General features: G+C 48.0%; 1 protein-coding gene across 1 annotated transcript; it reads right to left on the bottom strand.

Moving 5' to 3' along the window:
* Positions 1-259: 259 nt before the first annotated feature.
* On the bottom strand, positions 260-18,891 carry MGAT4B (mannosyl (alpha-1,3-)-glycoprotein beta-1,4-N-acetylglucosaminyltransferase, isozyme B). The gene is made up of 15 exons (XM_010178770.1): positions 18,640-18,891; positions 15,380-15,599; positions 14,560-14,700; positions 13,588-13,721; positions 10,991-11,037; positions 8,326-8,439; positions 7,840-7,915; positions 7,348-7,462; positions 6,453-6,583; positions 3,353-3,460; positions 2,164-2,357; positions 1,962-2,040; positions 1,468-1,555; positions 373-485; positions 260-283 (listed from the first exon to the last, which is right to left on the bottom strand). The coding sequence occupies exons 1-15, from the start codon at positions 18,889-18,891 to the stop codon at positions 260-262; spliced, it is 1,836 nt and encodes a 611-aa protein (XP_010177072.1).
* Between the last annotated feature and the right edge of the window lie 8,049 nt (positions 18,892-26,940).

Genomic DNA, 26,940 nt, shown 5'->3' with positions numbered 1-26,940 from the left:
TGGGCACGGCAGCCGCAGGCCTTGCCGCGGGGAGCAAAGCTGGCCCTCTGCACGGGATGCTGGGTTTTTCTGATTTTTTTGCTTTTTGCTCCTCTTCTGGAGAAGACGCTGTCCCAGTGGCAGTGCCGTTTGCTGAGGCCTGTCGGTGCGTGTGCCGCTGTCCTGGCGCCCGGGCGAGACGCCGGGGGGAGAGGGAGCAGGAGAAGAGGCAGCAGGCCCAGAGAATCCACGCGTGTGTCCACCCTTCCTCACACCCACGTCACTCTGCTTTTTTGATAAAAATCTGAAAGGAGAGAGGGCCGGGATCAGGGGAGGTGGCGGGGAGCCGAGGGCTGGGCAGGGTCATCCCTCTGCCAGCGAAGCCCATCTCACCTCGCTCAAGATGATCCACACCGGGGAGTCGGTCTGGATGGACAGCCTGATGGCCTCCAGCGGCCCGAAGGACGGGTCCACCTCACCCTCTGCGATGCCCTTGGAGAAGGAGCCTGGCAGGGAGAGCACAGGGGTGATGTGGGGATGGTTCCCTGGCAACCAGCCCTGCCAAGGGACCCACCAGCAGCCATGGCAGCCCCTGCCCACAGCTCCCCATCACGGGAGGGACAGGCTGAAATCCAACAGCGTGGCCATCAGCACAGTGCAGAACGCTGCACTGAGAGGAACAAAAATTCAGCTAAACAAAATAAAATGGGGAGTATTTGGCTACACACCAGTGCTGTGTGGAAAAGGGCAGAGGGGTCTGATGGCAGCACTGTCCTCTAAGAGACAAATTCTGGCTCAGGATCCATGCCATGGAGGCAAGTCTCACATTCATAGCACTAGCAAAGTCTCTGCTTGTTGATAGGTCTCATTTTTGAGTGATTTATTTATTTATTTGAAAAATGCAACTGGGAGAAACCAGACAGCATGCAGAGGAATGCTATAAAAGCTGTGAATGCCAGGGATTTTTTTTCCTTTGTCTACTTAAAATAAAAAAAAAGAAAACAGTCCTAGCAGAGACTCCAGGGCTTTACCACACACCAGTTGGTCCCCATAGGCTGCAGTCACTCATTCCTGTCCAAGAGCATGACAAGCACTAAACCAAACTCAGGCAGCCGGAGACTAAGTCCAAGCTGTAAGTGGTATGAGTACTGAGACGGGCTGTGGAGGGAGAGCACCAAATCACCTGTGGTGCAGGATTTTAGCAGCAGGTTAGGCAAATGGATAATCCGGATAATTTGGTCCCAGCTCTGAGCAGAGACAGGCAGCAATGTAGGACTGAGAATCACCTGAAGAGGACACCTCGTCTAAGAGGGGAGTGAGGGCAGAGGAGACAGTGACAATTAAATCCTCTTCCAATCTGGCTCCTGGCAAGCAGAAATTACTCTTTGCCAAGCAAACAGCACTAAGGGTCTCGATTCACTTGAAGGTGAGGATATGGGCTGCGTTATCAGACCCAGCAAGCAGCTCCCACCCCACACCCTACTGTACCTATCTGGATGTAGCCATCTGGCGTCCTGCGGTACTTGACAGCTGTGCCTCTTCCCTCCTGCAAGGCTTCCTTATCCGACTGCAGACTCTGCGGGAAGGAGAGGAGCTCTGCACAGGACCAGTGGTAAGAGCTCCCAGAAGCCAAAAGTCCCAAGCAACAGCAGCAATCCCGGAGCTGCTCGTGGCATCTCATCCCCTCGCTTGGTACCCTGAGCCTCATGCCCCAAAACAACAGGATAGTTGCTGCACTCAGGCTGCTGCTTGCACTGCACCGTCCTGGCTCCATCCTGTCCTCTCAGCCATCCCACCCATCTGAGCATCCCTGCTCCCAAGGTGGTACCATGTCAGGTGTGACACCCTGCCTCCCAGCCAGCACCTCTCCAAGGCACCTGAGTCTTGTAATGATTCTTCCAACAGCCTTAAGAAGTTCTCTTCTCTGAAAACTCTTTCACTTCCCACTCCATCCCCGTTTCAAATCTCAACAAAACACTTACATCAAACGGCAAAACTTCCACAGTTGTATTGAAGAGTTTGTCTTCTGGGTGCTCGATGTTCCCGCTGCGGAAGAAGAACCTGTGACCAAGCAGGAGACAGACAAGAAATTCAACATGAGCCTGAAGAGCAAAAGGAAAGTCTCCATATGCTCCAGGCATTCCCCACATTCTCCCCGCCTACGACTTCCCCATAGACACTGGCCTTTCGATGTGGAGTGGTTTGAAGAATCTGAATCTGATGAAGTCTCCGGCGGTGGGAGTGAAGGCCCAGAAGAAGTCCTCCCGCAGGTAAGCCTTCTCCAAGGTGAAGTGCTGGTAGGTTTTCAGGCTGGTGCTCACCTCTGCAGGAGGGTTGACGTGCTCTTTCCTCAGGGCCTGCTTGCCAAAGTCCTTGTCCTTGGAGGGCACAAAGCAAAAGGGCAGAAAAGAGTGATGAGCTGCTCTCGCCCATGAGGAACACGGGTCCCAGCAACAAGGCACATAATTCAAAAGCTCTCTATTTGCCCAGCACGGGAGCACAAGGGATGGAAGTGATCTGGGGAAGGCAGCAGACAGCGCAATGCGTGGCTGGATCCCAGGAGGACACAGCTTCAGGAGACGCGGAGCAGAGAAGCACCATTGCTCTGCCGTCTGATCTGCCACCAAAGAGCCTTTCATTGTCCAAGCATCCCCAGATGTGTGTCCCTGCCCCAGGAGCTCTGCAAACAGCCCTTATACCTGCAGGGAAGGCAGCTGGGGATTGGACAAAACTGGACTGAGCACAGCCCAAGGCTCACGTCTATGGGTCCCCCACATATAGCTGTGGGAAACTTGATTTTGTTGATGTTAAAATACTCACAAACAATTTAAGCTCTTAGACAGCAAGCTCTAGTTCACCTATCAGCAAATCCCAGGAATAAGGAGGAGAAGGAAGCCAGACCAACACAGCAGTCATCTCTCCAGGGTTTTTCAGTACATGCTTCAAAATCACTTGCCCAAATAATGGTAAAACTTTTCCACTGTGAGGGTGACAGAGCCCTGGACCAGGCTGCCCAGAGAGGTTGTGGAGTCTCCTCTGTAGACAATCAAAACCTGCCTGGATGCGTTCCTGTGTGACCTGGTCTAGGTGATCCTGCTCTGGCAGGGGTTGGACTGGATGAGCTTTCGAGGTCCCTTCCAACTCCTAATATTCTGTGATTCTGTGATTTTAAATCTTGCAGCAACTCTTGGTACATCTCACTGCCATGTTGAGAAGTAGGAGCCACATGAGCTCACTGTAATTCAGATTAAAACACAACCACTGCACAGAAACCCAGCTGCCACCGTCCCACTAGTTTCTGTGACTGATGTCCTCATCCCAAAAGCTGCTGGTTTCCCGCATGACTGCAGGCCAGGCCTGTGCTGGTACCCACCTTCAGCTTCTGTATCTTCCCAGCCAAGGAGGAGTGGGTTCCTACGTGCTGGAAGAGCGAGGGCTTGAAGCGGATCCTCAGGTTCGCCTTCTGCCTGTCGCAGTGTTTCTGAAACGAGACAATCCCACAGAGCCCCACGCTTACACCTCCATGGTCAACTGTGCCCCACAAGAGGAACAGACAAGGGCATGAGGAGTGATAAACATTGTATGCCCCTGCATCTCTATGCCTTTCTGTGTTATTTTGTCTTTAATTTGGCAAGAAGGCTTTTAACCGCACTCTGGAGGAACCTGACCGTGACCCTTGGCTGGTCACCCCCTGGCCTCTGCTGGGCAGCCAGGGTGCTCAGATTTAAGTCCTAAATGTCTCCTTGCCAAGCACAGCTTAGCAAACACTGAGCAAATCTCCTCTGGGTGCTGTCAAGTAGGGACAGCCAAGAGAATTTTTTTCCTTTCTCTCCTTGGCTAATCAGGAAAGCCTTTTTTCCTGCAACTCAGAGCTCAGGATCTCCGATGTCAGAAGGTACAGCAAGTTCTGGCATGACTCAGAGCCCAAGCGAACAGGTAGCAAGTGCGGGCTCTTTGCAGATGGGCAGTTTTCTATTTGTTGGCAGGTTTTATTGGACAGATGTATGGCACGTGTCACTGACTGCACTGTTTGACTGTTTCACTCCCATCCCACCATGTAAATAAACTTTGAGATGCAATGCCGATCCAGACAGTGATTTTCAGTGGGGTGGACGACAGAGATGATGGAGAAGGAATAAAGGACAAAGGGGGAAAACACCCAGAGTGTGGAGACAAGAGTTCACATTTTAAAAACAGTTCATTCCTCTCTGATTGGGGGAGCAGGACAAAAGGACAGAGTTAAAAACTGGAGGGAGAGGGCATTTGTTTTCCAAATGCTGCTTTTCCCAAGGAAAGAAACACATGCACACCCCTGCCACCACCTGCTCTCGCAACCTCCCACCCAACAGCACCCCCAGCAGAAATCCTGCTGCCGGGCGCTGTGCTGCGTCACCGGTGCCTGGCACCAGGCAGGGCACAGCAGGGGCACAGCCACTCACATCAGCGCCGGCGATGGGCTGCTCACCCAGGCCACCGCCACTGCACTGGGAGCTGGAACATTCCAGGCATGACCCCTGTGAGCTGCAGAGTAGATAATCCCCTAATCCAGCTCACGTTACATTAGAAAATTAAAACTAGCCATGCTAATCTGAGAAAGCCTACCCATTGCCAGCAATCCCAGATGTAACCTCATCAGGTCTGACCTCACTCAGGATGGGGAGAGGAGGAGAAAGGAGAACAGAGGGAGCTGCAGCATCTCCTGGTTTCCCTTTCTCCCCTTTTCCCCTTCTGCTAAAAAAGCATTTGCTGAAAGCAATGTCATTTCAGTCGAGCCAGGAGGGGAAATGGCTCAGTTGGTGGTAACAAGGTCATCCTTTCACACAGCTCTACCCCAGGTATATCTAAAATTAGTTAAAAAAGAAGGAATAGAATATATCCAGAACAGGCAAAGCACTTACCAAAAGCTCAGGTCAAACAAACTTTCATTCAAAAAGACAATTCTTCCCTGCTACCAATTTGATTCTGCACAGTGGGATTTGCAAGGGAAAGTCATGTTTGAAAGGGCACTGTGCAGAGTTAATCATGCAAACAGTGGGGGAAAGGAGCCAGAAATCCACACAGAAAGTAGGTTAATTTTTTAAAAGGCAACACATTTAAGAGGTTTGCAGTTTCTCCTGGGAAAACCTTGGCTCTGCCAGGTAGTAGAAGACGAGCGAAGATGAGCTAAGGAGAAGATGATCCTTTGCAGTGGGATCTGCATTTAATCAATGGTCAAGCTGATGATTTTACATCTGGGGGGGAACGGACAGACAGCAGCATCATTCCTCGCTCCATCCCAGCACATCACCACCACCCTGGTGTCACCCACGGCTGTGAGGACACTGGGGCTGCTGGACAGGCCTGGGATCTGCCCTGCCACACCTGAGCACACGGCCCGAAGTGCCAGGAGAACAAGACAGACCTCATCTGAGACTGGTCCTGCTGCACATGGGGGACTGGAGCCAACATCATGGCCTTTGCCAGGGATCAGGCCCAACTAAACCACATCCTTGCCCCAATTCTGCAGAGCCCTGAGGGTGCCCTGTCCCCTCAGCACATAAATACAGAATTTATCCCCAGAGCGACCACTTGCTCTGACATTTGCCACCACAAATGAGTTGTGGCCATGAGGTCCCTTGTAAGCAACCAGCTTCGAGTGCTGCACAGGGAACTCCACTGCTCATTCTCTGCTGGGGAAGAGGACAAACAAGCATATGAGTAAATACAATATGTTCAAAGAGCAGACAGAGAGTATCTGGTTGTGAGCTCATCTTACATGTGCTGTCACACACACTCCTCCTCTGCCCTTCCCACTCGCTTTACCCTCTTGCTGCTGCCGCTGCTGGGAGTCAAACACAACCTCCGCAGGGCACAGGGGCTCCTGTGCTGCCATCTGCAAGGCTTCATGCAGACAGGGCTCCGAAAATAAGACAGCATCATGAAAACAGATCCCATTTCACCTCTCCACATCCTCCTAGAAACCCCGACAAGAGCTTTGTGTGCTCTGACTTCGTTTTGGCACACTACGCACAGCGGGCTTGCTCTCGGGTCATCTGGGGTGAGCTCTCTGGGCAGCCCGTGTGTGCGCTCCAGGCGGGTACGGCACACGAGCCCAGAGCCAAAGGGTTATTCTGGGGTTACAGTCAGCGAGCGGGGAATGGCTTCAGGGAGAGAGGCATGCTGGAATGAAAAACAACACAGAAGAATAGGGAACGGCTACTCTCCTCAAGGAGTGGAGGAGGAATACCCTGTTAGTGCTCAGATGCAGAAATAATGCCTTTTCTGACAGCTGTGGACTACAAAAGCCTGAACTCCCAGGTCTTTGCTTACACAATCTGCAAGGACACCCTGCGGCACGCTCCACAGGGACAGCATGGCTCAGTGCAAAGCCAGTTAGCACCAGAGCTCACAGAAAAGCTCCTCTGGAGACACAGACCGAGCATACGTATGCCCACACATAAATGGTTTTCCTTCAACAGAGGTTGGTTACGTACCGCGTCTTTCTCGGGGTTGCAGACTTTCACCCAAAGGATGTGATCCAGGAGCCAGTCAATGGGTTTGTCCTTATAGAACATCAAGATGAACTCCACGATCAAGCTCAGATCCAGAGACTTGAACATTTTTCCTACAGCACAAAGAAAGGGAGAGGAGAGAGAGCAGCTACGGTATGAAACGGTCAAGAATCAGAGCTGGGGAGGAAAAAAAAGTGGGAAACTGGGCTGTGGAGGTTGGATGTGTCCATTTCGCTATGTAAAGGAAACAGCATGCAGCTCTGTTTTATTTACCAATACTTCTGGCGTTGCGAATACAGTTCTGGTTAAATATTCATTGCAAAATTAGAAAGTATTAGTGTCTCACGGGTCACAGCAGTATCAAAAGGTCTAAAACTCTTTCATTCAACAGGGAGAAGTAAGGATGAAAAACATTCAGCCAGCTGCAGGACAGGCCATTTCCTGCCCCAAAAACTACAAGTTTTAAGCCAGTCAAACCAGTATCCAAAATAACAAATCAAGTTGCTACTGCAACCATGTACTGCCATTCCCAAAATAGTTCTGTGCTGATGTAAACTTCCTTTTGCACACTCTTAGGCAATTCCAGATCCCATCCAGCCTCAAAGCTACTGGTCATGTCTAAGCTGTTTGGCTGTCGGCTGGGCCACCGACCAGGTTTATTTTTATTAAAAGTGATTATCAGCAGTACCAGCTGTGAGGATCTTTCTCCCCTGTGCAAACACAAGGGTCATTGCAAAAATAGGGAGGGATCAAGTCGAAGTATTTTACCATCTCGCGGGGACAATTTCTTGGACTGAGAGCATAAAGTGCTTGCAAGAACCAGCAGGCACTTGTGTGGGTGTCAGATGGGAGCGGGGTAAACAGGGGAGAATGTTACCAATAAATCCCAGCTGAGAAAACTCCAGGATCATCCACTCCTCAGAGGGCTGCTGCAAGGCAAAGTTCTTCATCGTGCTGAGATAGTTTGGTTTGGCCACAATATCGTCCTCCAGCTGCAAGAGGAAAGGACTCTCAGTGCCAATGACCCATCCAGGTCCCAGTAAGAGCCCCTCTGCGCAGAGCAATCATGCTGTAGACCGGAGGAAAGCTTTGGCACAGACCTACTTTAGTTTGGAAGATGCTCCAAGCAGATTTTTCTCACCCAGTCTAACAGGTAAACCAAACAAGGACTCCTGCTTTCCCTAGTTGGGAGGTCTCCAAGTCTAAAGCATTTCAGAAACCCAGCTTTCAAACCTATCTGGGTAAAACCCACTCCCACTCTGCTGCATCACACAGCTGGACATGCTCTTGGCCTTCTCTCAGCTGGGTACGAGCCACAGTGAACTCACAGGTACACGCATCTCCCCTCCACCCCCAGCACCAAACCCACCTGCACATAATATATGCCTTTGGACTGGGCATACATCATTAAAAAGCAGTAGTCGAGGTTCTGCTTCGTCCTCCACCTGTAAGAGACAAACACGATGGGAGTGTCGATCTCTCCTGGCACAGTGGGGTGCTCGGAGGCTGGGTTTAAGGCAGGAAGGTGACACAGTGTTTGGAGGAGGCAATGGCACACGGCTTCTCCCTTTCGGTTTCAAACTGGTCAGATAGGAGTTACTGGAAAACTCAAGGACTTCCAAAATTAACATAATCTGGGTTAAAATGACCCCTCCGTGTTGATGGAGCACAAGGCAAGCCCTGCAAAGCCAGCACCAGTTCATAACTCCCCCCGCAAGTCCTTCCAGCTTTTGGAAAAAGCAGGCTTAACGGCCTCGCCCGGCCTTGCAGAAGTTTTCCCTGCTGGAGCCAGGAAGGGAGATGCTGCAGTCACTTAATTCAGGGCTTGCTTGTTTTTAAGCTCATTGATTCTTACCTGACTCTTTCCTTGGGGTCCCCAAAGGATTCTCGCAGGTGGGAGAAATCAGGGTAGAAATGCGGAGATGGGGAAATTACCTCCAGCAGACCTGAGTGTATTTCCTTTGGGAATCTGAGGGAGAAAAGCAGCTGTAAACAAATACCTCCACGTCTGACACACCATTTCATAGACTAAATCGCTGGGTAAACACTGAGCCACAGAACCAAACAAAAAATATGGCCTCTAAAATAAAACTTTCCCAGCAGCGAGTGCACTTTCGGGCCTCACCAAAGGACATCAGAAGCGACTGCTACAGAGTTTGAAAGTTCCCACAGTCTCTAATAGCCCTGTGTTTGTGTGCCTCCCCCCAGCATCCCTCCTCCCTCCCGCATGTACTCGCTGGCTGCTGAGGACACGCTGGGCTGATGGCACAGAGCTATTTTGCAGGTGACCCCAAAGTGCTGCGTGCTGACTTCCCCAAATATCAGCAGGAGAAAATGATTCTTGCCACCGTAGAAGCAGCTGAACTATTTTCCCAATCCTCTGAATTACTCAGTGTCTCTGAGTAATTCATTACCTCTGCTCTCTGCAGTCCTATTAAGCTGGTTTGCTGAGAAAGTGGGGGACTGCCATAAGGCTGCTCGCTACGGCTGCAGAGGAGTGGCACTGCCTTGGAGATGGCAGAGTCCCAGCATGTGCTTTAAAGACAGCCAGACAGACGTGTCATGGTCTGTGAGGACATCCAGGACAGCTGAGGTAAAGGACCAGCAAAAGTGGAAACACTGAGAACCCGGTGGATTCACTTCTGCCCAAACACCACACAGCTTGTCCCAAAAGGCACTGCTCAACTATTGCACTTAGAAAAAACATGAGTCAGCTTTAGAGACGAGCAACAAACACCATATACTCTCTACAGGATTACACGGACCTGCAGACTCGAAAGGACTTGTGGCATTACCAGCATTTAGAGATTTTCCAAATGCATCAGTAATTAAAAGCCATTTTGCAGAGATTATGTTATGCATTTCTGATAAGTTATTTAAAACACTGCTGCACTGTAGGTACGTAGGAATTCTACCTAGTTCCCTTACACTGATAAAATCAGCAACTGTTTTCCCTGTAATGCGGTTAAAAACTCCTCAAAGAGTCAAACTCAAACAGAAAAAGAAAAAATGTTAACCTTCTGAAAAATATGTACCTACAACAGCCTTGCAAGCAATACCGAGAGATTACTGCAACTGTGAGAGATAAGCGGGAAAACCAGTTATTTTTATACTGCCCTTTTTGAGAACATTTGGTGCAAGGCTGATTTCCTTTGTTTGTGCAGAGCCTGCAGGATGGGAGATGGGGCAGAGGAAGATAAAGTAGTGAGAATGCCAGAAACTTCTCACTTATTTTTCCCTTTCTTGTTCCTTCCTCGGGACTGGCAAGATTTTCAGCTAACATCTTCAAATCTTCCCTTCCCCAGGCATCAGTGAAACAGAAGCTTCTTGTTGAGCTGACCAAACCCGCACCGAAGCAGCAGCGGCTTTCTCCGTCCTGCAATATGAGCTCAGCCTGCCCTGGCCCCACACCACCTCAATTCAATTTGGAAGAAAAATAATTTCAGTGAATCACAGAGGGGCGGGAGGCACTGGAGAGGGGTCGGCGAGAAATCGTATCATTAAGTCAATTAAAGTTTCAGGCCTTCTACGCAGAAGCAGTCTCTGCAGCAGCGCCCAGTGATTTCATCAGGATCCACGGGACAATCAGTCCATTATCCCCGATGAGTGCGTCCTCCTGCCAGCAGGCAGAAGGAGGGGAGCTCTGCCAGCTCCTGCACAGCAAGATGGAGGGAGGGCTGCGTTTCAGCTCCTCTGCAAGTGCCTGGGAACACAACCCTCTCCACGCACCTCCCAGCCCCTCTCCCATCATTGGCTCGGGGATGCAGGGCGCTGGGAGGATGTGCTGCCCTTTTGAGTCTCATGGCGACTGTGATCCGTTGGAAACATGCGATCGCAGGAGCTGGCTGGGAGTCGCAGCCTCCTCCCTCACCACCTTTTTCTTTTGGCCCTGAGCTCTGACGCTGTTAACGCCTGGACCGGCTCACGGTTCATAATCTGTCACCGGCTTCTGCCTAAACAGCCATCAATGAAGCTGCAAAAGCCACTAAGACTCCGGGACATAAATAGCAGCTAGCGTGAGAGGCAAATGTAACTAGTGCCCAGAACAAGGGAAAAACAAACAGGCTGGAGCAGGGAGAAAAATGGATCATTTTAAAGCAAAAGAAGGCAGGAGCATTTGGGCGTGCTCACCACGCTGCCCAGCTGCTCTGACTCTGCAGAGCAGGTAGAGGGCTGCACTAGACACAGAAACAATTGCCAGGATCACTGGAGATCTAAATAATCCATCTTCTCGGAGCGCCACAGGACAGAAAGAGCAAAATGAAATGGCATGACCGCGTGTGTTAAATACCGCCAGCACAAACAGCCTACTGGAAGCTACATATGGGATGCATTTTCGAATGAGCAGAAAGTGGAAGCGGTAATAAAGCCCAGAGTTTAAGAACAGAAAAAAACCTCCAAACAACAACAAAAAATACAAAAGGGAAGCAGAGAAGTGTGTATTTTCTCCCTAATGAAGCCATTCCCTGGCCTCGCTACAGGCACAGACTGTACCGCTGTAGTCATTTGGAAGTGCTTACAAGTTTTTGATATTTTCCGCCACTCCGGCTGTGTACTGTGGATCCGTCTGAAAACAAAAGAGAGGCAGTGTTAGATCCTTCAGCCTCAGCCTGTGCCCCCCATGGCTCAGAAATCACCTTCAGCACACCCCAGGGCACTGTCACCACCTCCATACCGCCTTCACATCTCCTTTTATCCAGTTTAACCGCTCTCCCTGTACTGACAGACTCCTAGGAGCCCTCCTTTGTGGCCACCACACACCAAAAAACAGCCCAAAGGACTCAAGATGCAGCACATCTTTCCCATGAGCTCTTCTGTCACTTCTGCCCCTGCCAGCAGGGGCAGCTTCTGCACAAAGTGTTAACTTCTGGGCTATTTATTTTTTTTCTCTATACATGCTGGCTTTCATCCAAGGGAAGAGCTTTGCCAGAAAAGGATCTTCACCCCTTTGGTGAAAAGAGGGGTCTACTTATAAGCGTGCATGCTTCATTTCAGGTTCATTTTGACTCTCATCTTCCTAAAACAACAGTTCGTTCCCACAATCAGCCTGGCAACCTGTAGCAGTTGGGAGGCAAACTTCAGCAGCGCTGCTCGCCGCTATCTGCAGGCGAGGTCAGCGCAAACACAGGGACAGCCACCAGACAGAAACCATCTGCACGCTGACTGGGAAAACAAAATCCAAGAAATCCAAAGAAACAAAGGGCAGGAGACCCAGGAGCAAAAACTACGCTGGTTTCCTGGTGACAGCATTGCTCAGGGAGGTTGTATGGATCATGGGACCGTGTTCCAGGTGGACCTGCAGATACAGCATTGCAGAAGCCAGGACCTGCTGCCGCTGTGCTCGGCACCGGGCAGAGGTGAGAAGAGAGAGGCCAAGGATGTGTGTCACAAGCCAAGGCCAGTGCCTCCATGCTGGAACGGTGTCAAGGGAGGGTTTTCTCAAGAGGAAAAAGGTCCCTTTCTCAAACAGGGCTCAGACTCCCGGTGCTGGATTGACTTCTTACCCCAGCACTACCAAGAAAATAGCAACAGGAAAAACACAGGCAGGAAAAAAAAAAGGCAAGAAAGATGCTCCTGGCTTTAGGAGCAAACACACAGCTCTGCTCCAAGCACCCAGCTGCCACCAAAACGGTGGGCTGGCAACAGCTGAGCTGGCCAGCTTGTCCTGGGGCTCCCCTCTGCCCACTGAGGAGCCCCCTGCTTTCCCAGGCAGCCCAGCTGCCATGGATGGTACCCATGATGGTTACAGAAATAAGAAGTCCCCATCTCAAAAAGGACATTCAGTTGCTCCACTCGTCCTGAGTCTCCAAATTACCACTCCAGGGTCATACCATCTCTCTGCTATTTACTTTTTATCCCATCCCATGCCTGAGGAGCCCTAACAAGCAACACCAAGTGCATGGACATCAAGAAACACCCTGGGAGGAGGCAGAGCAGGCACAGCGGTGGTTGACACTTGCACAGAAGAAAGATGTTGTGTAGCTACAAGAGCAAGCTCAGCAAAAGAGGACAGTGACAGTGGTGGTCTCCAACAACCACCATCACTGTTACTGGGCTATGACACGTGTGCTCCTGCACTTCACGGTATCAGAATTAAATTATTTGTTGTTCACTTCCTGCGTCACACACACACACAGAGAAAGTCAGGAGCTGCCATCACAGTGTGCACCCTGTTTTCAAGTCAACTAAAGAAGAAATATTACTGCCATCCTAAACAGAAGATGCTTTTGGTCAAGTTGCTTAAAACCTCTCATGCTTTAACTCACCCACTGTGAAAACAGTCACCAAACCTGTCCTGGCTCAAAGGGAAACAACAGCTGGGACCAAATCTCATCCCAGGCACTTCAGGCTGCACCCACCTGTGCACACCTTCTTCTACAAAATAGCAGCCAGAGACCCAAATGCCAAATGTTATTCAAAACATCAAGTTCTGGGTAAACAGGCAGCAAACCCAGACATTTCTCTTGGTTCCCCTCCCAGTAATATGCTACTGAGGTTTATCTTTCTCATCAGATTTCTGGAAATTAAGACAAATGCACTTCAAGCTCAAGAAAATAATCCTGAGGGGAAAGCCATGGAGAAAAATAACCATCTAAACCCATAGATAAAAGCAGCTCTTGCGGATTAATGTATCAGGGCTTTTTAGCCCTTGGATTCAGCAACTGATTCTGGGCTCCAGACACCAGTACAAAGAGCTGTATTGGCCTCAGCCCCGAATCAGCAAGCCCTTGGGTTTACAGATGGGGTCAGTGCTGTCTTACAGGAAGGCCGAGAAATCAAGTTGCTTCAGGAGTGGGTCGGAGAGCTCACCTAGACACGGCCATGGGGCTGCTCCAGCACATTTTGGAAACAACCACTCAAGCACTCTGCAAGGTTCAGGATGATTTAGATCAGAGAGATAAATGTACATGCTGCACTGGTAGCTGCTAATGTTTGTCTGCTTGCACCCGGACTTTCTGTGGTCCAGCCGGTGTTTCATTTTGCGCAGGACACACCTAACAGTCCTGGTTGGAGAGCAGCCCCAGCAAGCAGCAGAGCTGACCTCCAGGTGGGCAGCTGTCCTGTTTGGCACCTAGTTTGGCCAGGAAAACGGGACAAACAGGCAAAGCTGTCTTACCTCGGCAATGAGAACGACGATGACCGAGTCCTCCTTCTCCTGCTGAGTGAGCTCTGAGATGAGGGAGTTGAGGGTGTCGGTGAGGTAGGAATGCACCTCCCGCTTCACACTGGGGATTCCCATCACGACAGACACTGCCCAGGGCCAAGGAGAGATTTGAGAGAGGGGGTGTGCTGGGACAAGACACATTGCTCTGCTGCCACGACTGCCTCATGGTTCACCTGCTCAGTGCCACACTCTGTCACCAAAAGCCAGCAGCGATGAGCAAGCTGATGGTTTCCTGGGCTATGTAGGGTTCCCATACTCCTGTCCCCCAGCCCAGTACTGACCAGCAGCATCCCAGTGCACCAGGCTGGCAGGGCACCCATGGCAGTCAGACAGACTCTTTGTTTTCTTCTCTGAAGACTGATGCCTAAGAAAACACCCCAAAACTCTGCTCCTCCTAGGGGCCTTTTCAGCCTGTGAATGGCAACTTCTAGACCAGTCTTGTTCTCCTAACCCCTTGCATGGCCAGAAGCACCTCAGTTTAGGAGGGGTAAGTCAGGTCTTTGGCTTTAGGCTGGGATTTGGGAGCAGGATGGGAACTGTCTAGTAACCAAAGTCCTGCTCCAGTTGGGATCTGTCTTGGGCTAGAGTGTCCATGAAGTGCCCTGCAAACAGTGGTTTCATCTGACCACTGTCCAGGCAAAGTCTAGAGCAGTCTGGAGATGGAAGGCAGCAAAAAACACCTGGCAGAAGCATTGAGAACATTTCAGTGCCAGTCAAGAGCACAGACAGCACTCCCCTGTAGACTCGCAGATGTGACATTGCTTACCCACCCCACGTGCCACGACACCAAGGAAGCTTGCATGATGCATGCAGCCGTTCCTCCAGTCCTGCTTATCTCCATACCACAGCTAGGCCCGGAGGAAAGGGGAGGGACAGGCACCAAGGTGAGGAAGAGCACCAGAAGCAGCACTAATTCCCATTTACCTCCAGTGCGCCCCTGTCCCACATGCACGGCTGGCTGCAGACTGTTCTCCTTTGACAGCAAATGTGGCAAATGATGGAAGATGGTGGGAAGGTGCAGCACATTCTTGTTGGTGATATTCCACAGTTTTAACTTGGTTTCGTCTTAAAAAGGAAAAGGGAATCAATTGCAAGGAACTGTAGGTAGGAAGAGACTGCAAGGCTAAAAGCCTTTTTAGAGCAGCCTGGCCACCTGAGACTACTGCTGGGTTATAAAAAAATCAGGCCAACCTTTAACATGCTACCACAAACCCAATTAAAGTTCAGCAGGAGCCACGAGGACCTTAAAGAAATCCCAAAATATTTGGGAAGGAGGGGGGTAATGAAGATCAAATGAAGGTCAAATCAGATCTTTCTGTAGAGATCCAATTTTCTTCAACTGAGCGACTTAAAAAAAACCAAAACAAATAAATTGGCAGGGGGTGCTCAGCCAGCCTAACTCCTTCCTCCCTGCTCTTTGGATACTCATTTTCCATATGGATTCAATATAGCCATAGGAAACGGCATGTATGACTTGCAAGAAAAAAAAAGCTTGTAAGCAAGCAAATTGGCAAATATCCTCAGCAGAGGGAAATCTCAATGTTTAATGATGCGTATGCACCTCTAATTAAACAGGAGTTTAAGAGTTCTCAAGTCCCTCTGAACTCCACAATTTGCTGGTGCTGGGGGAGAGAAGAGCACGTCCTGCCTGCAGCCCTGCCACACGCACGCACACACACCTCTACCTCCTCATTAGCCACTGCTTCAAAACAGCCCGAGATCCTCAACTCCTCTCTTTATTCACCAGATAAGCTGCTCCAGGTCCGGTTGATATCCCGCAGGGCCTGCTTCTCTGAGATCGCTCGCTTGATCTCCTCCAGGACCAGGTTGAGCTCCTTCGAGCGCTTCAGGCTCTCCTGCTCGGCTGTGTGCAGTCGGTCCCGGAGGGCGAGGAACTCCCGCTGGTAGATGTCCACAACGTCACCTGGGGGTGGAAGAGAGAGAGCAGCTTTTTCCTCCATGCTCTGAAGGGTTTCAAGTTGCAAAAGCAACACCCATCACTCATACCTCCCCTACCTCCACAATATTTAAAACATGGATTTAAGGAGCTGTGGTCTGATACATATTCCTTAGCTGTGTTGGAGAGAGGGCAGTTTAAGCTGAAAAAACACAATTAAAAAGCCACTCCTATTTTTCTCTTTAGCTTGGGTTTCTGGGTCATACAGAAATACGACCTGGTTCTCTGTGACCAAAGCACACAGCAAAAAAAAAGTTTCATGATAGTTCTTCTTCACTACATACTTGGAAAAGGGGAGGCCACTGCGGGCACTAATTTTATGAGCAATATTGTGCATCTCTGCAGCTCCAGAAGTTCAGGTGTGTGAGATGGTGACCGCTGGAGTGAGCAGTGAGGAACTGGAGTCAAGTGAAAAAGAACTGAGAGGACTGGTGGTGATGGTCTGTTAAAGCCATGATAAACCCAAGAAATATCAGTATTTTTCATTGCCTTGCTCCTTGCTTTAGTGCCCTTGTGGTACACAACAGAAAGAGTTTGAAGAGCACATGTCAAAGAGTGGTCAAGTGGTTAATTTGGAAGAACTGGACAGCATCTCAAAGGCCTTTTCCAGGAAGCATGGAGCATCTCCTGTATCACCCCAAGTGATGGAAAGCAAGGTGCTGGCAAGAGGGACACTGCTCTGCAGCGAGATGAGGGCAGGCACAGGCACCTCCTCCAGCTTCAGGAGAGAGCACCAAGTTCTAATGGCCACAAGGGATTTCAGGAATCTAACCTCTCTGAAACAAGGCAGGATAAAGAATATCACACAGCCATAGCTGCCTGGATGTTTAAATCCAAGTGTTTGGATACAGACCTTACGGATGCATCATAAAATGCAATATATAAATAAGAAACTTTTGATAGGGTAATAAAGCTTTTTATTTTGAAACAACATCTTCTCACCATGCCCTTTTTAAGCAATAAAACTGTTGAGAGCCTTCAGCCAGAACTAACAATACAATAGCTGGGAGTGGAATCAGTTAGTCATTAATGAGCTGTCCCGGGCTGGATTTTAACCCCTTTTAACCCCAAAATAATCATTAAAAATACACTTTTCTCTGGGATCACTCAAAGATTTTCAGGAAAGCTATAACTCACAGGACTGTGAAACAGATTTATCCACTCAATAGTAGACCCTTAGCCCAAACACAACCAGGATTGTTAATGTCCAAAAGTACTGCACTGGAGCCTCCCAACACCGGGCTAAATATAAACCAGACCCACTGAAAAAAGATACATTGACTGCATCGACAACTTCTATTTTGGGTCCATAAAGAAAAAGGAATTTTGAAGATCACACATACCCAGCCCCAAAGCACTGAGTTTCCAAGACAATAGTGCTTCCCAGTGCTTCCCAGTCCAGCTCCCAGTAATGCTTTTGCCTGGGAAAAGTTTTCCCCAAGGGGTCTCTTCCCCCACCACCCAAAAAACCTTATTAAAGACTCACTGCTCCAACTCAAGGGAACCCCCTACCCAGCCAATCTGGCTCCTTTTAACCTTTCAGCATTATCTGCAAAGCCAGTGGCACGTGAGGAGGGAGCAGAGGAAGTTACACCCATTTGAACACTCCGTCCATCTGACAACAAGTTACTCGGAGAAAGTTGAGGGACAGATATAAACAAGACCAGTCCTTCCTTTTTCCTGTGCCGTGCCGCTCACTTCCCACTCCCATCAAGAAAACATTGAAAAATTCACAGAAAAACAGGTTAACACCCAACTTTGGGAGCTGCCATGGTAACTCACAGGAGGGGGTCAGGCTTTAAATTGACTCCACGATGAGCCAGACCTTTACCTTCTGGCACAGACATAAGAACATACCTTTCAGCCTCACAGTACTCTAGATACAGGTTTTCCTACTTGTATCTATTACCAGCTGCATCTGCAAACATCAGCAAGGAGCAAGTCTTGCTTCCTGTTTTTTGCACAAAATGACGGCAGGAACCGCGCTTGTGCAAGGCTGGAAGCATTTGGCTCTGGGCAGACCAGGAGGTTACTGTCCCGTGGATGCTATCAAAGGCAAATCGCAGCTAAAGGCTGCCATTAGATCTTGTTCTGCAATACCTGGAGCAGAGTAAAGGCAAGGCTTTGCACTTAATGGCTTTTTCCAGAGCACTGCACTCCGTTTGTGTCAGATTTAGAAGGGAAATGTCACTGATTATTCAGTCACTAATGACCTGCCCGCTGAAGCCAAGAGCTGTGCTTTTCATTAGACTGCAGTGGTGATGTGCAGTCAACCATTTGCTGCTTTTCTGGCTAATGGTTGCAAGTGAAATTGTATTTGTTTCCAGTGCTCTTGTCCTATGATGCTTTCGTAGGCTTTCCATTCTTTAATTAAAATTTCATGAAATTGAAAAGCTGATCGATTGTGACTGGTTCCGGTGACAGCTTGAACAGTCCGAGACAAAGCCCAAGATGGGTGTACAGTTTCCCATGAATTTCCAGTAATGCCATTTTGCACTCGTCGGTCTGCAACGACACACAGATGCAGGTCTGCCGTCCTCACAAAAACCCTCAGCCAGGGAGGGCTCTGAAACGCCACAAAGGGCAGCAGGAGAAAAAAGGGTGGGGAAATCGGCTCCCATCTCTACAGGCAAGGTTGGACACAGAAGTGATTTGCTGCTAATTAGGCTGAACAAATTTTTCAGCTAGTGTCAGTTCAGCACAGACCCTTTCCTTACCTTTCAAAGCAGCAGCACTCCCTATCTACATATTTATTGTATTCCCTCCCAGCACAAGACAGCAGAGCTCTTAGAATATCCCCAGACTCAAGCATTGCAGGACAAAAACTGCTAGCTATAAGGATATTAAAAAAAAGACTCAGCTTACTTTTTCTTGAGATGTAATAAACTGCTTGAGTAAAAATATACTGAATTAGTAAAGAAAGAAAGTCGGTGTTAGGTGAGGGTCCACAAGACAGATGTGGGAGACCACAAAGCTCTCAAACAGGGCCTTGCAGCGTTTGCAGCACAGTGTGCATGCCCAGCGCCCTGTTTCGCACGTTGCCATGCCTGATATTTGCACCCAAGAGCCTTTCGCAAGCCGTCTGTAGAAACGGGCGGGCTGTAGGGCTCCAAGCGTGCACCGAGCAGCTCCGTGCAGGCCCCAGCCGGCAGCGCTGGGCACGGCTGAGCGCCGGCCGCCGTCTGCCCATCCCTGCGCGCCGGCCGTGGCGAGCGCCTGGCTGAGCATCGCTGACCGACGGCTCCCCCCGCTCCCTCCTCTCGCCCCGGCTGCACCCGCCCGCAGCTGCCAAGCGTCATTTTCTTAGCTGCAGGCCGCCAGCTGAGATCCCTGCCCTGGGTTTGCTGGGCAGCAACGCGGGCCACCGGTGAAGCAGCAGGCAGGGACGGCTGGAACAGGCTGCGCTGCTGGGATGCAGTGGTGTGCAGGGGATGGGCACGCAGTGGTGGGGCTCACGGGATGCTCCCCAGGAGCCTGACAGGGCTCTGCAGGGCTAAGCTTCTGCAGCCTTCCCAAAGGTTTTCATCCACGCAATACAGCATCTGTCTAATAAAAATTATTTCTCCTTGATGGAGAATTCTGTGGCTCTGTTCTCATTTAAGTGACTATTAAGTGCAAATCATGTTTGCCAGCAGAGGTGAGGGCTGGGACATCTGCGTCCACTTTGCTTATCCATTCTCAGTTTTTAAGTGAACACAAAATATGTGATCCTAAAATAGCAAATGGGCACAAAATCAGACCAGTGCTGATAAAACCCCTACTTTAAAATCTCACATAGTCATCCATAAATATACACATATGCGTATATATAGATATGTAAATACGTATATGTGTGTCTATCTCTACATATAGTCAGTAATGTTGTCATTCTGTATTCTGCATTAGTCTTTCAAATCATACTCCAACCTCCCAGTGAGCCCACAGTGCATTTTAAACATGTTCATATTTCAGGACCAATTACTTTTGGTTTGGTTCTTCACAGATAACCTCTCCCAGTAGAGCGGACCCATGGCCAAAGCCAGAGATTTCCCTCCAATCCAATTTTTTCAAAAGCAAATGCAAAGTCTTTGCTAGCTGAATTTGCCTCTCATTAGGAAGACTGTCAAGAGACTTTGTTTAAAAACTAAAAACAACTCCCAAACCTCTAGACCGTTTATCTTTATAAAATCTTGGCTTCAAGAGCACAACTGCACCTTTTATTGCTGCAACAGTTCCCAGGGCCAAAACAGCCAAAATAAAGTGTCATCAGTCCCCAGTTCACAACGCAAATGGAGTTGGAATAGGAAACTAAACTGCCTACAAAAAATTTATCTGCAATGACTATTTGCCTTCGTTTTATTTAAATCACCCCTTTAATTAATAACTGTTCCCTCTCTAGGACTTGCAAGGGCCTAGGGGAACTCCAGAGCACACAAACACCCCTGTCCCCATGCTACAGCATCTCTGTTATCCAAAAACGTAACTGGTGCAGCATGGGATCCAAGTTGGGTTGCCATCCCACCCCAGTTCGTCACCGTCCCTGTCCCTGCGCTGCCCGTCCTGGCTTTGTCCCCAGCCATGCACAGGCGCTCCTGGAGCTGGATGATGATTAGGGCATTTTCTTTTTGTATTTTACATTTTAATGTTTAATGATTTATGTAATGCTGGCACCACTCCACACATTACACTCTAGATTGCCCTGATCGCAACATTCATTAGGTATTTTGCTAACAGAATTTCACTGGACCATTAAAATGGATATAAGGAGTTACTGTGCCATATCAGTGAATTAAATTCAGTTCCTAAGCTGTGAAAACAGATAGTCCTGCTTTCCATGGAAACCTGATGGCTAGTGTAGCGTGCAGGTGTTAAGACACTTTGCACACAGGTACACAACACCACAATAAACATTTCATACCATTAAAACCAAAATCTTGCCCTTTGCTTATTTGGCTGTAGAAGGAAGACACCAGCTTTAGAGACTCACCACAAACAAAATCCCAAAGCATCCCCAAAAAAGGCACCGGGAAATGACTCTGCTGGGATACGTGGAGCTACAGGTAAGTTGTAACACAAAAAATAGTCTCTTAAGCAGCAGAAAGAAAAAGAGTGGATAGTTCAGCATCCAAAATACGCCCCAAAAGTCTCTGCCCTTGCCAGGTAGGATGAAGATTGAGCAGGTCTTTACTTTCAAATCTAGAGAAACACTAAAGATTCTCCTCTAAGATGAGCAAGATGAGATACAGCATCTGCCATGAGCCAGAGGACAATTGTTCCCAGTCTTAAACTAATCTTTTAAAATCATAAATATTTCAGCAGCGTATGATATACACAGCCACCGAGAACTTGGTTTGCATTAAGAAACTGAGCACCAAGACACGCTGAGCAACAAATCAGACACCGTCAAGACCAAATTTTGGGGAGTGGATTGTATCTGACAGGGTGGACCTTCCAACAGGCTCCAGCAGTTGCAACTACTCCACTGGGGGCTGATTTGTCTCTACAGAAAGAGAAAGCATTTCAGCAGTGCCATCACCACCCAACAATGCTTTGTTCTGTAAACACTATGTGACATTTACAGCTTCACTGCGTCCTGCACCACCTGGATACCAAGTCAAAACAGACATTTTCTAGCTGCTGCTTATAAAAATACACCACAAGTTTCTTTATTGTAAGTTTCTTTAAACTATTTTTAAAAGAAAAAAGGTTTTTAAAGCAAAAGAGTTTTTAAAGAAACTTTTTCAAGTCTGTGTATTTTTTTATGTTAGAATTTGCGGTTATCACCAGGACAGAAAGTAACGTCTTTACCACCACCAGAAAGCTCATGATTATTGGGAAAATAGCTGTAGGTGTGCAGAGGAGCAGGCAGGGCAGGGACCAGGGAAGGAAGGAGGTGGCCTGAGGGTTTCCCAGCTCAAAGGATTCAGGCTGTGTGAGATGGTGCTGGCCCTGGCACTGATGGGACAAGTCCCAGAGTCACCATAATCACAGACTGGTTTGGGCTGGAAGGGACTTTAAAATGATCCTTCACAGCCAGCGCTCTCCCAGCCGCTCAGCCCAGCACCACAGAGGCTCTCATCCTGCCCCCGGGTCGGCTGCTGGATTTGAGCATCCCCCTACACCCCTGTCACGCTAAGCCAATGCGTCAGCTGGCACGAAAGGCTTATTAAAAGTCAGCCTGTCTGAAAAGATGATCCTCAAATAAAGAAAGTGCTTCCACCGGCTGCAATCTGGCACGTGTTTGTGTGGAGTTTTTTTTAATAGAGCCATTTAATAAATCTGTGGTATATTTAACAGCATTTCAACCTTCAACAGCTCAGCGTAATGAGATAGAAATGCAATGCATCTCTGCACTGACTGTCTCTACCCAGGGAACTCAGGCACCCTTAAGTCACTATTTTTTCTGCTTGCAGCAGTAGGGTTTGATCAAATTCTTGTTGCACGTATCCTCAATGGAGTTTAATGTTGTCTCAGCACATACGTCCTCAGAAGGAGAGAGGAAAATACACATCCCCTGCGCTGTTATTATTCCAAAGTAGGAGCAAGTGATTGCATTTGAGATCCAGTTCAGAAAACATTCACACAAATCATTCAAAAAATAAACTTCATTCTTCTTTTAAAGTCCTAAGTAGTAAGGGTTTAAGGATGGGGATGGGTAGATTTCCCATTATGGGGATGGTGAACATTATAATTCCCCTTCCAAGAAGGAGGGTGAGTCACAAGGGTGCCCGTGCCCAGACCCAAAAAGCTCCCCCAGGGAACTGCAGGAGGGATGCAGGCTCCAAAGCACGAATGCAGAAACTCAGAAATTGGGAAAGCAAACAGTGATGCCCATCACCTACACCTAAAATATCTCAGATCAGGGCAGAGGAGTCAGCAGAAGCCATCAGACCGCTCCCAGGTACCTGCAGAGCAGGTTTGGGATCTCTTTCGGCAGCCCAGCTCCGTGGATGAATCACATACAGAGAGCTCAGAGATCACTGCGAACCCCCTGGGTTTTACCACGCCGCAAACAAAAGCGCTGGCAGGCGAAGAAATCCCCAGTAGGTATAAACCACTGTCAGCTCCTGCAAAAGGCACCAGCTCTTCTGAATTTTGCTGGGGTTTTATCAATCCATTCAAGGGATTTAACAAGATGGAGAAATTAGATGGCAATTCATTTTACTGCAAAACAGCTGAGGAGGGGAAGGGAAGAGAGCAAACACTGCCATTGATCAGAAGAGAAAGAAGACGGAAATTAAATAGTGAATTTTCATCATAGCAAAAGGTTAACTACCCAGAAGAAGCCATACAGACAGGTATTAAACCCACTGTCTAATAGATTTAGTGAGGATCTGGAGAAGATGAATTTGTGGAGTAGCCAAATACAGAGCTGACATGGAGAGAAGTTTGTCAAAGTCAGAAAAAAAGCAAACCACCAGGAGAAAAGGGAACAGAATGGCAAATTAATGCCAAAGCTGATAGATGTAAATTAATTGGGGGAAATCAAGGTATTTTTCACATGGTTCTTAATTAACAGCATTAACTAGGAAGGAGACCAGAGAGCATCAGACTGTCTTGGTGCTGCTCTGCAGCCAGTAGCAAGCCAGGGAAAAATAGGGGGATGAAGGGAGGTAAACAAGATGTTAGTCTGCTTAGTGAATGGGATGGGGAATAATAGTATGAAGATTATAACATTATTAAAATGATGCTGCCTAATCCCAGGATAGTTTTCACCTCATCTGAAGAAAACAGTATTATTACAGACTTAAAAGGGACTTTAGAAGAGGGTGATGAAAATGATCAAAGGACTAAAAAAAACCAACCCTGCTCTGTGAGGGAAGAAAAAAAATATATGAGATTATTCATCTTAGGATGGGCATAATAATAGGGTTCATGATGAAAAGCATGTAAAATAGAGTGATATAATGAAAATATCTCACAGACTTCAATTCTCATTGTCTCAAAATATAGGAGTAAGTAACTATTCAATTCAAATATTAATTTGAAACTGATAAAAGGAAATGTGTTGCACAGAAAAAAGTATATTATTTCTCTGAATTCACTGCCATGGAAAAACATGGAAATGAGGAAATTAAACTACTCAAAAGAGTTGGAAGGTACTGCAAGCACAGAGGCACCATGAGATGGGGCTGAGACTAAGATGGGGTAAATCACTGCCCCACCGTTGGTCCCTGGCTTTGTCTGGGTTGGCAGTCCCTTTTTCCCCGTGATTTGGGAGGAAGACCCCAAATTTCTGTGTCTCTCCTCACAACTTAATTAGGAACACTACAGCTTTCTTCTTCAAAGTGAAGCTAATTCATTAGCAATCTTATTATTTACCTGTGTAGCACAAATACAGCTTTCGAAGCATTTCTTTCTCAAATGGAAAGTGAAGGCTTTGTTCTTGGTGAGTTTTTTAATACTCTTTATTTGATTAGGGAATAAAAACATGCTGAAAGTGAAAAAATAAAGCATTACAGAAATTGTGGGCCATTAAACCTTGAAATAATCACAGCTCTACAGGATTTTTAAGGGAGAACATCACACAGGCAAACTTGGGTGAGGTGGAAAGAAACAGTGAAAAAGGAAAATGGCAAAGCCTGGGAATATTTAGACGTGGTCAGTCCTGACCAAGCAACCCTGTGCGTGGTTTTAAAGGAGATGCACTTGTCTAATGCACAGTCCTTCCATGGCATGGGCAGGGAAAATGCTTTCGGATGCACCAAAGGGCATTGGGAACAGTTGCAGTGGAAAGCGTGTTGCTCCCCTGTGCTGAAAATGCTCTCACAGGAACCTGCAGCAGCCTCGTCCACTGTCTTTGAGGTCCAAGCACATGGGTAGTGGTGCTGGACATGCCATGGGCTGTTTTACTTGTCACTTGTGGCTGTCAGCTTCATGCTGGATTGCAAACCATCATATGCAATTAAAACTCAAATCATATTTGCTTGGCTCTCACCACTTGCAAACCTCCAGACGGGATTTCCTTCCCTTTCACCTTGTTCTCACAATGAGTGCCAAAGCTAGCGAGGAAAATCTTATGAACCAAAACAACCCTGAAGAAACAGCTGATGTCCGGAGTATGCAGGACCATGTTCTTGTGGGTGCTGGTAAGGCCCAACTCTGGAGCTTTAAAGATGCAGAAAATCCCAGAGCAGAGCAAATGCCTCACAGTCTAACAGAAACCCCCTTTTTATTGCAACCTAATTATGTCAAATAACAAAACAGAGACCTTGTTCTACCAAACTCCAGAGCACCCACACATCCCGCCCTGTGCCATAGTGCTAACAGCTCGCAGGTCCATCCGAAAGGAACCTCTCCAAGAAGGGAAGCTGATCTCTGCAAAGGTTACTCTGCTAATCATCACGCCCTTTCCCTCGCAGCAGCTGTCGCTAATTGCCTGTGAAGGAGTAGAAATTAAATTCTTGTCAATCCTCCTCCCAACATCACCAAAATCCAACATCATCATCCCCCCCCCAAATGACCATGAGCCACAGGCACTTTGCAACTGATGGACGAGCTCTGTCCATATCAGGAGAGATGCGGCAGTGGAGGCTGGAAAAAGCAGTTCCACTCTGCAAATTGAAGGAGAGCTTATTGATCAGCAGTAATAAGTGCTGGGATGCTGTATTTCCCCATCTCCTTGTACAATCGACCATCACACTCGTCATTCCACTAAAGTTACCACCAGACGCAGAACAGCCGAAATCCTGGAACAGAGGGAATTTGTTTAATCAATAACATATGAAGCTTTTGGCATGGCTGAGTGTATGAAAGAATTTTACAACAGCAAAATGAAGTGATGCTGTGTTATAAATCAGAGCACGCATATGGAAAAGCTAAAGTGATGTACTAAGTCACAGGGATATCAAGGAAATCACGGAAGTCCTGGCTGGAGTCCCTGGTTCCACTGACAACCACTGAGAACTTCAATGCAAGTCAGGTTTGACTTATTTTTCCAAAAGAGTAACTCACTTGCAGTGCATGTGACTGTATTAGAGTGAAAGGATATTTAGAGTGCTCCTTTCGCTCCACTGTCTATGTAAATTGTACATCTTATCTACCTACAGATCCGTGGCAGCAAACAGGTTACAATTTCCCCAATGCCTGATCCGGTGCACGACTGTGCTGGTGGGTAGAAGCAGGTTTTTAGATCACCACATACTGATCACAGGATGAGCTGATCTGAATTGCATTTTGTTTCAGTAGTACTAAATAATTTGCAGAATGCTTAAAATAAAAAGCATACAGAACCTTTTAAAAATTAGTCAGCATTAATATTTGAAATATTTATCCCCCAGGGTGCAGGCTTGTAGCATGAGCACTTAATGGGGTACATTTTCTTCTCTCCAGAGAAAAAACAAGACATTGCCATTAAATAGCACACTTAGACCAACTAAAAGTGTTGATGCTGTCTGAGGGCTCTTGTTTCATTTTATATGCTAGGATAATTCCCAGGAAGTAAAACATACTGCTAAGAGGAGGAAGACCCGTTTCTCCCTTTTCTCATTCAGCACCCAAGAAAATATGAGAAAGGTTTATCAAATAATGCTGACACCCCCTCACACAAAACCACACCAGCCTGCATTAGAGCAAAAAAACCCTTATTTCTTGCCCTTGCAGAAAACACATCACTGAAGTACAAAAAGATGGAGTTCCCAACTCTCCAGCAACAGCAACTGCAGTAATTTAACTTTTCCTTATTTCAAAACGCAGGGACTAACCCAGAGCTGAGAGACCCTAGGTCCACATCCAACACCGGCTCAGCTGCAGAGCTGCACAGTGTTATCCCAGCAGATCTGCAACGTTATCCCAGCACATTGGCTCTGCTGCGAGGCAACACAGATGCTGGCGATGGCACAGCACGAGGTGGGGGTTGCAGGACATTTCAAGGGTAGAAAATAAACAGCTGGGGGAGGAGGATGCTGACTACGTGGGTGTCCTACTGCTAAGACTTTTGGCTGCTTATTAAATGATGCCTGAAAGCTTCTCAACAAGCTGCTGCTCTGAAACATTACTGGCATCTCCCACTGCCCCATGCCAAGCTGCAAGCAGGGTGTCACGAGTGGTTTTTGGTGATTTCAAGCCAGGCGTGCTGACACTGGCAGGGTGCTCCCTGCGCTGGCCTCTTTGGATGGCACCAACACCCATGCAGCCCCATGGTCCACCATATCCATGGGCTGATCCAGATGGAAAATCAAGAATCCTCATTGCGGGCTTAATTTTTGGCCAGGCCATCCTGCTGACTGAGCCATGGGAACTAGGATGCCCTTTTGGACAACAGCCCAAATGCAGAGCAGTTTAAATGGCTTGTGAAACCACATCCTTGGAGGTTTTGCTTTCTTGCAATATCAGGTTTACCTAATGGCTTAAGACAATGCACCAAGCCT

Source organism: Mesitornis unicolor, unplaced genomic scaffold, assembly GCF_000695765.1.
Source record: "Mesitornis unicolor isolate BGI_N332 unplaced genomic scaffold, ASM69576v1 scaffold30772, whole genome shotgun sequence".
Classification (NCBI taxonomy): Eukaryota; Metazoa; Chordata; class Aves; order Mesitornithiformes; family Mesitornithidae; genus Mesitornis; species Mesitornis unicolor.
This window is presented reverse-complemented; position numbering and strand designations above follow the sequence as displayed.

Coding starts and splice junctions, on each gene's coding strand:
- MGAT4B (XM_010178770.1), bottom strand. CDS start 18,891: ATGACGCTTGGCAGCTGCGGGCGGGTGCAGCCGGGGCGAGAGGAGGGA. Junction 14,701..15,379: donor GACCTGGAGCAGCTTATCTG/GTGAATAAAGAG, acceptor TTCCTTTTTAAG/ACGAAACCAAGTTAAAACTG. Junction 8,440..10,990: donor GCGGAAAATATCAAAAACTT/GTAAGCACTTCC, acceptor TTTCTCCCTCAG/ATTCCCAAAGGAAATACACT.